The 12554-nt window shown below is 47.0% G+C and overlaps 1 protein-coding gene across 1 annotated transcript in view; it reads right to left on the bottom strand.

Moving 5' to 3' along the window:
• Positions 1-12554, bottom strand: part of LOC145531297 (uncharacterized) — a 263548-nt gene that overhangs the window by 20890 nt on the left and 230104 nt on the right. Inside the window, exon 3 of the mRNA XM_081553406.1 lies at positions 949-1041. Within this exon, the coding sequence (XP_081409532.1) occupies positions 949-1041 (93 nt within the window). The remainder of the gene's footprint in view (positions 1-948; positions 1042-12554) is intronic.

Raw genomic sequence — 12554 nt, 5'->3', positions numbered from 1 at the left:
TTGGTGGCACAGAAGCCCATCTCCTGGGGTCTATTTGCAGAGGTCGATTTGCATGTGGCAAAAGAAGATGGGAACACAGGAAGGAGAGGACAGTCAGGTCCAGTGATTGGTTCCAGGGTAGAAACACAGTGGCCGCGGGACAATGCATCCTCCTTCTTGGCCCCCTGATTATTTGCTCCTCAACCTGAATTATTGCATCTTTAGTCTCCCCTACTAGAATACAAGACCCCACAAGGCAGAGATGGTGTCTGTCTTGGTGGCCGCTGTGTCCCCAATGCCGAAAATACTTCCTGCTATAAAGTAGTTTCTCATCAGTATTTGTTGAATGAGTGAGAATGGATGGATGAGGTGTATGACATTGACCCCATCTAAGTGAACCTCAGTTTTCTCACCTCTGCAGTGGGTATAGCCATGATATGCCACTCAGATAGTGGTAGAAATTAATTAAATGGGATCCTGTATGAAACATACAAGTGCTCAGAGGGCACATCAGTGTCCACTTCCTTCCTGTCTGCCCGCCAACCTGATTCTCTGGGGCGACAGCCAGGTGAGCCTTGCGTGTATGCATGCTAAATCACTTCAGTCGTGTCTGACTCTTTGAGAGTCTATGGAATGTCGCCCGCCAGGCTCCTCTGTCCATGGAAATTCTCCAGGCAAGAATACTGGAGTGGGTTGTCATGCCCTCCTCCAGGTGATCTTCCGGACCCAGGGATCAAACCTGCGTTTCTTATGTCTCCTGCCTTGGCAGGTGGGTTCTTTACCACTAGCTTCACCCTGGGAAGGCTCAGGTGAGCCTTACTTGGAACTGAATTATAAACTCACAGCTATCCTTTAGCTCTGAGGCAAATGGGAGCCTGTCAGCCTTAAGCTGCCACACTTCCGACCACACGCACTGAAAAATTAATGTCCTTGGAAGGCATGGTCTCTCTTCCTGTAGACACCACTGACCTCCTCGCCTGTCTGCACAGCAGCGGAACTTGAGCTCTTGCTTTTCTCCATCTTGGTCCAGCTACTGATGGGAGACTGATCAGGGCTGCAGGACTGATGAGAGAAAGAGAGAAGAAGCTGACGTTCTCCTGACAGCAGTGGCAGGACCTGGTGCCCAGCCAGGAATTTCATCCACTTGGTGTGAGAGTCTTGGGTGAGGGTAAAGGCCCAGGGAAACCTCTGCTTTTAGCCTCAGAGCCCCATCACCCATCCCAATGGACCTTTGGAGGGCTGACCTCAGATGGAGCCTGGGGAAGAGAGGAGGGCTGGGCGGGAAGGAGCTGGAAGGGCTTGTGCAGTGAAACAGAGGAGGCCAGCAATATAAGCTCCTAGATTCTTATAAATAACAGAGTCTCTCATGGCCTTGCATGAAACAAGCAGACGATTTCACTGCAGTTCTATAAGGACGATGGCAGAGGTAAGCTTGGCATCTTACAATGAGTCAAGTCACCTTTTCCTCTACTATTCCCAGGGATCTAAGTATCACTGGCTCCCTCTTCTCCTTGGGCTTCCCAGGTGGCTCTAGTGGTAAAGAACCCACCTGCCAGTGCAGGAGATGTGAGAGATGTGGGTTCAACTCCTGGGTTGGGAAGATCCCCTGGAGGAGGGCAAGGCATCCCACTCCAGGGTTCTTACCTGGAGAATCCCCATGGACAGAGGAATCTGGTGGGCTACAGCCAAAGAATTGGACACGATTGAAGCAACTTAGCATGCAGGCAGTCCTTGCTGGCTAAGACCAGTGTTCTGAATTGACTGTCCAAAGTGGGACTTACAACCAGCAGTATCAGCCTTAGCTGGGCGCTTGTTAGAAATGTAGACCCTTGGCCCTGCCCCAGGCCTCCTGACTCAGAACCCGCATTTCAACAGGTGACTCCCATGCACATTCAAGCTGAAGCTGCGGTGAAGGTTAATATGGGGCTTCCCTGGTGGCCCAGCAGTAAGGAATCTGCCTGCAATACAGGAGTCTTGGGTTTGATCCCTGGGTTGGAAAGATCCCCTGGAGGAGGGCATGGCAACCCACTTCAGTATTTTTGCCTGGAGAATCTCACAGACAGAGAAGCCTGGTGGTCTATAGTCCATAGTGTTGCAGAGAGTCGGACATGACTGAAGCGACCGAGCATGCACACACGAAGGTTAATTTTATGGGTCAACATACAGGATGCCCAGATGGTTAAACATTATTTCTTGGTAAGTCTGGGAGGGTGTTTCTGGAAAGGATTAACATTTGAATTGGTGGACTGACTAAGTCAGGGGCCCCTGCCCTGTGTGGGTGGGCATCATTCAATTCATAGAGGGTCTGAAGAGAACCAAAAAAATGGATGAAGGTTGAAATCACTCTTCCTGACTGACGAACTGGGCAGGAGCCTTCCCCTGCCCTTGAACTCTTGGTTGTGAAGTGTTCAGATTCAGACTGAAATCTACACCATCTGCTCCCAGGCTCTCTGGCCTGGGAACTGCATCACCAGCATTCCTGGATCTCTGTTTTGCAGTTAGTAGAATCTGGAGTTTCTCAGTCTCCAAAATCTGGCGAACCAAGGCTAAGTCGGTTCAGTCGTGTCCGACTCTTTGAGACCCTATGGACTGTGTAGTCAGTCAAGCTCCTCTGTCCATGGGATTCTCCAGGCAAGAATACTGGCGTAGGTTGCCATGCCCTCCTCCAGGGAATCTTGGAGAAGGAAATGGCAGCCCACTCCAGTATTCTTGCCTGGAGAATTCCAGGGACAGAGGAGCCTGGTGAGCTGCCGTCTATGGGGTTGCACGGAGTTGGACACAACTGAAGCGACTTAGCAGCAGCAGCAGCAGCCTCCAGGGAACCTACCCAACCCAGGGACTGAACCCACATCTCTTACATCTCTTGCATTGGCAGGCATGTTACCACTAGCACCATCTGGTGAACCAATACCTTGTAATAAATCTCTTTTAAGAGCAAAGCATGTCTCTATCTATATCAACATCTATTTCTACTTCTATTTCTGTATCTATCCTATTGGTGTTCTTTGTCTGGAGACAGTTGTGGTTTCACAACACACTGGTGTCATCCATTCCAAAACGTGGTATGAGACTGTGTACCATGAGGTGGTTACAAGTTTGGATTCAGATGCAAGAAATGAGAATTTGGTTCCCAACTCTGTCTGGGTTCACCTCTGAGACTGATCTCTCCAAACCTTAGCTCTCTTCTCTGCAAATAGGCAGAGCAAAAGGAGCCTTTTTTGCGGTCACCTGTGGATGGCACGAGCCTATGAAATTAATCAAGCATTCCTCAGGGTACCTGCCACACAGTGAATGCCTAGTACATATTATTAATAGCTGAGTTACTGCTAACAAACTGCTTCTGATAACAAAGCATCCAAGTTTGTGAATTATTTACCTCCTTCTCTTTTTTGCAAAACTAAATAAGCTTAAACAGATTTGAGTTAACCTTAAAATAGGGGCACACACTGTGAGGCCCATTCTTACAGGGGAGGGGTTTGGCCAAGGGGAGTTGCTGTTGTTTTTCAGCCACTCAGTCACGTCTGACTCTTTGCAACCCCATGGACTGCAGCATGGCAGGCTTCCCTGTCCTTCACTATCTCCCAGAGTTTGCTCAAACTCATGTCCATTGAGTCGGTGATGCCATCCAACCATCTCATCCTGTTGCCCACTTTTCCTCCTGCCCTTAATCTTTCCCAGCATCAGGGTCTTTTCCAGTGAATCAATTCTTCTATTCAGGTGGCCAAAGTATTGGTGCTTCAGCTTCAGCATCAGTCCTTCCAATGAATATTCAGGGTTGATTTCCTTTAAGATGAACTGGTTCACTCTCCTTGCTGTCGAAGGGACCCTCAAGAGTCTTCTCCAGCATCACAGTTCAAAAAGCACCAATGCTTCGGTGCTCAGTCCAACTCTCTTTATGGTCCAACTCTCACATCCATACACAACTACTGGAAAACACATAGCTTTAACTATATGGACCTTTGACAGCAAAGTGATGCATCTGAGAGAGTGAAAGTGAAGTTTCTCAGTCATATCCAACTCTTTGCGACCCCATGAACTGTAGCCTGCCAGTCTCCTCTGTCCATGGAATTCTTCAGGCAAGAATACTGGAGTGGGTTGCCAATTCCTTCTCCAGGGGATCTTCCCAACCCAGGGATCGAACCTAAGTCTCCTACATTGCAGGCAGACTCCTTACCATCTGAGCCACCAGGTAAGACTCTGATACAAGGGACACCAGGAATTGTCCCTGAACAGAGGAATCATTTCTTCAGGTCCGAACTGACATCCTTTAGAAGCCCAGTGATTTCATATTATTTACAGAGCCTTAACTACAAAATAAAGGAAGTGTTTTATCAAAATCTAACGATGGTGGGACCACTGTGGAGGCAGACTGGACGGATGAGAAAGTCCTGTCATATGTGTTGCAGGGAAAAGAAGGCCGAGGATCAGTGATTTAATCCAAAGTTGACCAGCCCTGTGAGCAGAGAAGGAGGGAGCAGATGGTCAGTGGAGCAGTGTGAGGACAGGAAAAGGTGATGGAGAAAAAGGAACAAGGGCCAGGATGTAGGGAGGGAACCAGAGGACACTAGGGCTGGGGAGTGGCCAGCATTAGGGCTCTGTTAGGTTTGGGGGTAGGCCTGCCAAGGGTGAATTAAGACTTAGAATTAAGGCTCTTTTTAAATCAGCAGTTCTTGGTCTGGATTACATTGCTGTCATCTGGGAAGATTTTTTTTTTTTTTCTTCAAACTTTAAACTTTTTATTTTGTGTTGGGGTATAGCCAATTAACAATGTTGTGGTAGTTTCAGATGAACAGCAAAGGCACTCAGCCATACATATGCATGTATCTATTCTCCCCAGGGAGATTTCTGTAAATGACAAAACCTAGGACTCATCCCCAAAGATATGAGTCGAGTAGTGGGAACTGGTCATGAGCATTTTCCAAAAGCGTCCAGGGCTGGGAACCCACAAAAAGCATGGGGAAAGAGATAAGTGGTCCAAGAAAGAGACAGGGAAACCGCTGAGCATTCAGTCAGCCAGCCTTTCATCCACTCCAGCCATGAGTGGTCAGCTTTCAACCTCTTAATACGAGAGACCCTAAGCCAAACCCCAAACAATCGTGATGAGTGCTCCAAGTGGGGAACCGACGTTCCCTTTGATTTCTTTTACCAGGTCAAGAAAGGGGCAGGGGCGGATCGAGATTTTATTCCTAAGAAGCTTCCAGTCAGCGCCATTTCAGAGAAGGACTCAGCTGGAACACCTGTGTGTTTGGTGTCAGGTCTCGATGTGAAATTGATTTCTCTCTTTATGCCTCAATCCCTCGTGGAGGGCCGTTGTTAGGCTGGGCTGGTGTCTTTAGAAAATGCCACTGGGCTTTCTTTTGCTTCCAGCAGAGAAGTGGCCTTTGGAAAGACAGAGATTCACTCTCAAAGGAGAATTTTACCTCCCAAGTAAAATAAAATTCTGAAATGTAATGAAAACAGACCCCAGTGTATATATAATATATATACATATATATATTATATACACACATATTGTGAAAGGGTATATGTGCTTGTGCTTAGTCACTCAGTTGTGTCTGACTCTTTCTTTGTGACCCCATGGATTGTAACCCACCAGGATCCTCTGTCCATGGGGATTCTCCAGGCAAGAATACTGGAGTGGGTTGCCATGCCCTCCACCAGGGGATCTTCCCAACCCAGGGGTCGAATCCAGGTTTCCCACATTGTAGGTGGATTCTTTACTGTCTGAGCCACCAGGGAAGCCAAAGAATACTGGAGTGGGTAGCCTATCCCATCTCCAGGGGAACGTCCAGACCCAGGAATCAAACCAGGCTCTCCTGCATAGCAGGCAGATTCTTTACCAGCTGAGCTAGCAGGGAAGTCTGAATGCATGTGTGTATATATATATATATATATATATAATATACACATTTAACTTTCAAATCATGTTGATTTTGATGGAAATCCTTGGCTGTGAATGTCTCTAAGAAAACGTCCTTCCTTAAGGCTTTAACTGACTCTCTTCATTGCCCTCTTCCCCTAAACCTATAGAGAGCTTGAGCCAGTGAAACAGAAAAGTCTGCAATTAAAAAACAAGCAACATCAGAGTCCAGGTGCCACGGGCAGATATTACACGCTAACACATTGCCATTTTAACAGGATTTCCTGGAAGGTGAGTCACGACACATAATCCCGTCTCGCAGATGAGCGCATTAAGGTGCCAGAGGTGAATTGACTCATTTAAAAAATTCAGCGGATCTCAAAGTCTGGACACTCTTACATCTTGCTTAGAGCAAAAGTTCGCTTCAATCTCAGGAGGTAGGGTACCAGAAAAACCACAGTTTATGCTCATCTCTGGTCTCTGGTGTCAGCTTCGCTCCTGATCCGAACAGGCTGCCATGAAGTGGTCAGTTGGTCTGGGACCAAGATCACAGAAGCAGAAACACGTGACTACCTGCCCCCTGCCTCCGCCATTACCACAAAGCAGACAGGGGTCTGCACTCCAGCCCCAACCCCACTTCCACCTTGGCCCAGCCCTGCCAAGTATGGCAACAAATCATCTCATCTGAATCTCCCTTGCCCTAGTGCTAAGTCGCTCCAGTCGTGTCTGACTCTTTGTGACTCTATGGACTGTAGCTTACCAGGCTCTTCTATCCATGGGCTTCTCCAGGCAAGAGTACTGGAGTGGTTTGCCATTTCCCACTCCAGGGAATCTTTCCGACCCAGGGATCAAACCTGTGTCTCTGGTGTCTCCTGCATTGGCAGGCAGGTTCTTTACCACTAGCACCACCTGGGAAGCCCTTAGCTGATACTAATGATTCATAGGGCCATTACCATGTTCCTGGTGCTATGTGAAGTCTGTCATTAATTTATTCGTTCATTCACCCAACAAAAACTTTAAGCACCAATTAGTTGTCAGGTACTGTTCTGAGAATGTATACATTATTTCATGGAATTCTCATTTTTGAAATACCCTAAGGTAGGACTATTGTTGGCTTCATGTCACAGGTATGGAGACAGAGACTAATGAAGGTCCTGACTTGGTAGCATGAAAAGGAAGCAGGATACACATTCAGATCCACTGCGGATAAAGCAGGCCAGTTAACACCCAACCTTGATCAGAGGAAAGCCAGGGGCTCCTGAATTTTGAGGGAGGAGAAAACATAATTAGAACTATCTCATTTATGCTTTTGAATTTTGGTGCTGAAGAAGAATCTTGAGAGTCCCTTGGGCAGAAAGGAGATCAAACCAGTCAATCCTAAAGGAAATCAATCATGAGTATTCATTGGAGGGACTGATGCTAAAGCTGAAGCTCCAATATTTGGGCCACTTGATACAAAGCGCTGACTCATTGGAAAAGCCCTGATGCTGGGAAAGATTAAGGGCAAGAGGAGAAGAGGGTGACAGAGGATGAGATGGTTGGATGGCATCATCGACTCAACGGACATGAGTTTGAACAAACTCTGGGAGACAATGAACGACATGGGAACGACAGGGAAGCCTGGCATGCTGTGGTTCATGGGGTCACAAAGAGTCGGACATGACTTAATGACTGAACAACAACAACAGCAAGAATGGGAAACCACTACTATCCTATAGAGACAGATGATGACAGAGTCAGGGAGGGGCAGTGAGGAAAAAGAGAGAAACAGGGAGAGGAGGGCAGGAGAGAGACTAAGGATGAAAGAGGAGAGAAGAGAGGGGAGAACAGAGAGATCTGGGGAGAGGAGAGAAAAATGGGGTGGAGAGAAAACAGAAATAAGAGGACAGAGAGAAGTGGAGAGACAAACAGGCTTTAAAAATCAGAGAAAAGGGGAGAAGAGCAAAAGAAAAAACACAGAGAGAGGAGTCTGACAGCAAGAGACGAGAAAGAGAAAGCATAAAAGACCTCCCCTGCACACCACACACACACACACACACACACACACACACAGACTCCTGAGGTCTGTTTTGTTTTGTGTTTTCTCTGACAAGATCCTGGGAGCAGCCTTCCCTGAAGCGCCACCCTTAAGCTGAGCCAGGGTGAAGGAGATGAGTATCAGACAGCCGCTCTGTAAAGGAGCTAGTTCCCCAGGTGAAATTGATTTTATGTGTTTGTTCTGACCTTGAATTTTCCCCATCGCAACACCCAAGAAGCAGCATTGGAGAGACAAGGAGGTACAAATGTATTAGTGCTGCAGTTGTATTTTAGCATCTCCCCGTGCCAGATACACCATGGGGTCGGAGCCCACAGGTGGGTCTGCTTGCCTTGTCCCAGGGGCAGGGTCTGCCTGGGGGACCACAGGCTACGATGGGCCTGGGGTCAGTGGGATTGCCAGCATCCTCCGAGTCAGCAATAATGATCAAGGGAGGAGGAGATGAGCATCAGAAAAGAGAAGAGAAACGGGCAAACCAACAAGGCTAAGAGGCTGATCCCAGTGGGTGTGCTCTCAGTCCCTTCAGTCATGTCCAACTCTCTGTGACTCTATGGACTGTAGCCCTCCAGGCTCCCCTCTCCATGGAATTCTCCAGGCAAGAATACTGGAGTGCGTCACGTCCTCCTCCGGGGAATCTTCCCAACCCAGGGATCAAACCCACATCTCTTGTGTCTCCTGCATTACCGCCGAGCCACAGGGGCGCAATGGCCAAAGGAGACTGGCCAACACTGACATCGGCAGCAGCATCTTCCTATTTTGACTTCTTACTCAACACTGACACTATACCAAGAATTTTGCATCATTTAATCCTTACCTCAAATCTGTGTATTATCCCCATTCTCCACGTGAGAACACTGAGGCTCAGAGAACTTTCCTAAGGTCACACACCTAGTAGATAATGCAGTGGGTCTTGACCTCAGCTCTTTCTGGCTTGCACACCCATCCTTGCAACGGCTTCGCCTTGCATCCCTTGGGTTCCCTGGATACCGAGTCTGGGGCAGTGAGACTGTTTCCAGGCAGCAGAACTTGGTTCAGACATGCAGTCATCCAAGGCTGCCTCTGCAGGGGGAATGAGGCCAGGCCCAAGGGATGTACAAAGTCAGGAGGGCAGAGGGAATGTGATTTGGGGTAATAACTGATTCTCAGGTGGACTCCAGACAGGGTTTGGGGAATAGGCCTGGGGCTGAAGTCTTAAGGGAGTTACGGCTCCTTCTAGCAGATAAGACAGAGAGCCAGGAGGGAAAAAGAGATGAAAGCCCAGAGGTAGACAGAGGCAGTGAGCCTGGGCACACAGAGGCTCTGGGCTCCCATGGAAGCAGCTCTATGGTAGCAAGACTCCGTCTAGTGGCCTGTCTCCAGATGGGACCCCCTTGCCTGGTCAGATAGGCTCAGAAATAGGCAGGGCCGAGCCTGTAGGAGAAGGTGTTGGGGGATGCAGCTGGCAGAGGCTGAGGTTCTTGACAGGTAAGAAATCAAAACCAGTCAGCTCATAAAGAAAATGACCCCTCTTTTTGTTGTTATTTAGTTGTTAAGTCATATCTGACTCTTTTGCAACCCCATGGACTGTAGCCCACCAGGCTCCTATGTCCATAGGATTTCCCAGGTAAGAATACTGGAGTGGGTTGCCATTTCCTTCTCCAGAGGATCTTCCCAACCCAGGGATCTTCCCAACCCAGGGATCGAACTCTTTCCTCCTGCATTGGCAGGAGAGTTCTCTACTACTGAGCCACCAGGGAAGCCCTGATCCCTCCTTGCCTAACATTAAAACCTCTAGGACCAGAACACCCTTGTAGAGTTACAATTATATTTAATAGGTCATTATAAGCTAACACACTACATAACACATGAGATGGCCTTGCTAAGAACTAAGGAAACACAGAGAAAGGGAGATGTGCTAAGCCTTCACAGATCTGGACCCAGCAAATAAGTGGAAGTCTTCAGGGTAGAGTAGATAAGGAAGGGGAAGAGCATGCATGGGGAGACCTGAATGGCTCTTGGCCATTCCTGGAAGCTGTGTAGATGCATCTCCTCAGAAAGCAAGGGCTAAGGAGCGAGAGGGTGAAGTGGGAGAAGATAAACTTGGAAATGAAGGTTGGGCACAGATTTCGTAGGTCCATGTAGACTACGCATGGGATCTTCAGGGCTGTTTCAAATGCTTTGCACACAGACACAGACAGATACGCACAAAAGCAATTAGCATGAGAAATGCTAAAGTCTAAGTAATATCCTCCCCTCCCCTTGACCAGGGTCATTGCCATAATATTCATCCCAGAAGCCAATAATGAAATTTCAAGAACAGAGACTTATCATTCCCCTAATTTTCTTTGTACCCCCAAAGCCCACAAAACAAATTCTTTTGTTGCATAATCTCAAGCTCCCACCCCCATGTCTGTTTGAGATTTGGGTTTTCCCCTCTCTCTAAGATCCTTCTCAACACTCCAGGTTTATCACATGTCTAGGTCCAAATGGAGGCAGGATTTGGGAGCAATACTTTAGTAATAGGATCTAGAATCTTGGAGCTTAGAGACAGTTTTGAAAGGATTTTAGAAATCCTCACCACCACCACCACCAATGAATCCATGGACCCAGAGATGAGGTTGTAAAAAAGAAAAGGCATCTTCTTTCATATCAGGGCATCAGCCAAGATCCTACCCAGCATTAGGTAGCTCAAAGGATAATGTAAGGAAGCCTTTAAAAGATCTAGGACATTCTCTGAATACAGAAGGACAAGAAGCTGATGATAGGGGAATTCTTGATTTTGTTGTTGCAAACTTTTGCTCATTGGTGACCTCAAGATTACCTGAAATTGCATGGGAAGAACAAAAGGAAGGTGTTAGAGACATATCCTGCCTCATGATCTCCTGGGGCAGATGGATTTGAGGAACTCTATCTAACCTGAAGAAAGGTACCATCTAGATAGAGATAAATCACATGCCTGGATAGCATCCACCCAAGTGTTTTGAAAGAACTCAAGGGTGAAATTGGGGAAGTGTTGGCTGAAATGTGGAGCAGATCTTTACAAATGGCTGCTCAGCTTAAGAACTAGAGCAGAGCCAGCCTGACACCCACCCACAAGGTAGCACCCAAGAGTCCTAGGTCAGTGAAGGGAGCCTCACTCCCTACCAGCTCATCCAGACACCCTAGGAGAGACAGAACCATTCCATATTCGATGCATGAGACAAATGCTCAGGGCTAGGGCAATGGGATGACCCAGAGGGATGGGATGGGGAGGGGGGTAGGAGGGGGGTCCAGGAAGGGGAACACATGTAAACCCATGGCTGATTCATGTCAATGTATGGCAAAAACTACTACAATATTGTAAAGTAATTAGCCCCCAACTAAAATAAATAAATTTATTTAAAAAAAAAAAGTGAACAGAGGAACAGGTCTGTCCATATAGACTAGAATGCTAGGAGACTAACCCTCCTTGTTGCTCCAAACAAATCCAGCCTGATCCATTTGCTCACGTGAAGTGGGTTTTCCAAAGGAGAGTGAATCAAAGACTCTTGAATCAAGAGAAACTAGTGTGGGGACTGAGGTTTTAACACAGTTTTGGGACTGATTTATGGATCATAAGAATCCTTATGCTTTTCTCTCTATAAAATGGAAATTTGCTCCTAAATTAATTATAGACAGGGAGCCCTGTAGTCCATTCATAGGCTCTATGACGGTCTGAACTTCACCTCCTTTTGGTCACTGTCCCAGAGCCTATAGTAGACACCTCACTGCCCCAGATGTGGACATGTTAGCAAGGTCCTTCCACCTATGGACTGTCCAAAGTATCTATTGCCTGAATCCCTCCTTCGTTGGCTTTCATTTCAAGGAGTTGCTAGAATTTATGTTTGCCCCCAACTTTTTTCTGATGGAAATTCTTTCTTCTGTCTCAGCTCCCCAATCAGAATCTCTCAGCCAACTATCTAGTCATTCTCATCAGGCTAGTCCTGAAATATGTATGCTGATTCCCTGTGTACATTCTAAAATGGAGCATTGACAACACTGGGTCTTATTGACAGTTACAACCAAAGTGAAGAAGAGCTGTAAACCATGGGAGGTTGAGAGAAACAGGTGTTTGGCATAGACAAAAGAGATAATTTGAAAACGGTCCAAATGAGAGGAACCCAAGTTCACTCAGCCATCAATTCTTTATTTCAACAAAGGGCAAGAGGAGAAGTGGGTGACAGAGGATGAGGTGGTTGGATGGCAACATTGACTCAATGGACATGAGTCTGAGCAAACTCCAGGAGGTAGTGAAGGACAGGGAAGCCCAGCATGATGCAGTCCATGGGGTTGCAAAGAGTTGGATACAACTTAGCGACTGAACAACAGCAAAATGTGCCAGTACCCTTCCAGGTACTAGGGAGAAAGCAATGAATAGGACAGAAAGGACTCTCACCCCATAGTGTTTACATTACAGTGAAGCCAAAACAATAAAATGAGTAGTTGAATAAGAGCCACAGGTGTATACAATTATGAAATTAGTAAAATAGGGCAATGTGATCAAAAGTGGCAGGACAGGAGCTATGTATTTTAGGTTGGGTGATGAAAGAAGACTTTGTAAGAAGACATCTCTTTATGAAGAAACAAACTGCTCCATGAATTAAATGGAGCCACAAGTGAATCCCTGAAAACCTTTATAGCATGGAAAACCTTCAAAAACAGGTGTTTGGCCAAAGAGATGTC

The sequence above is a fragment of the Giraffa tippelskirchi genome, chromosome 13 (assembly GCF_054371585.1).
Source record: "Giraffa tippelskirchi isolate mGirTip1 chromosome 13, T2T-mGirTip1v1.2.pri, whole genome shotgun sequence".
NCBI classification, from domain to species: domain Eukaryota; kingdom Metazoa; phylum Chordata; class Mammalia; order Artiodactyla; family Giraffidae; genus Giraffa; species Giraffa tippelskirchi.
Note: the sequence above shows the minus strand (reverse complement) of the source record. Positions and strands in the feature narration are given on the sequence as shown.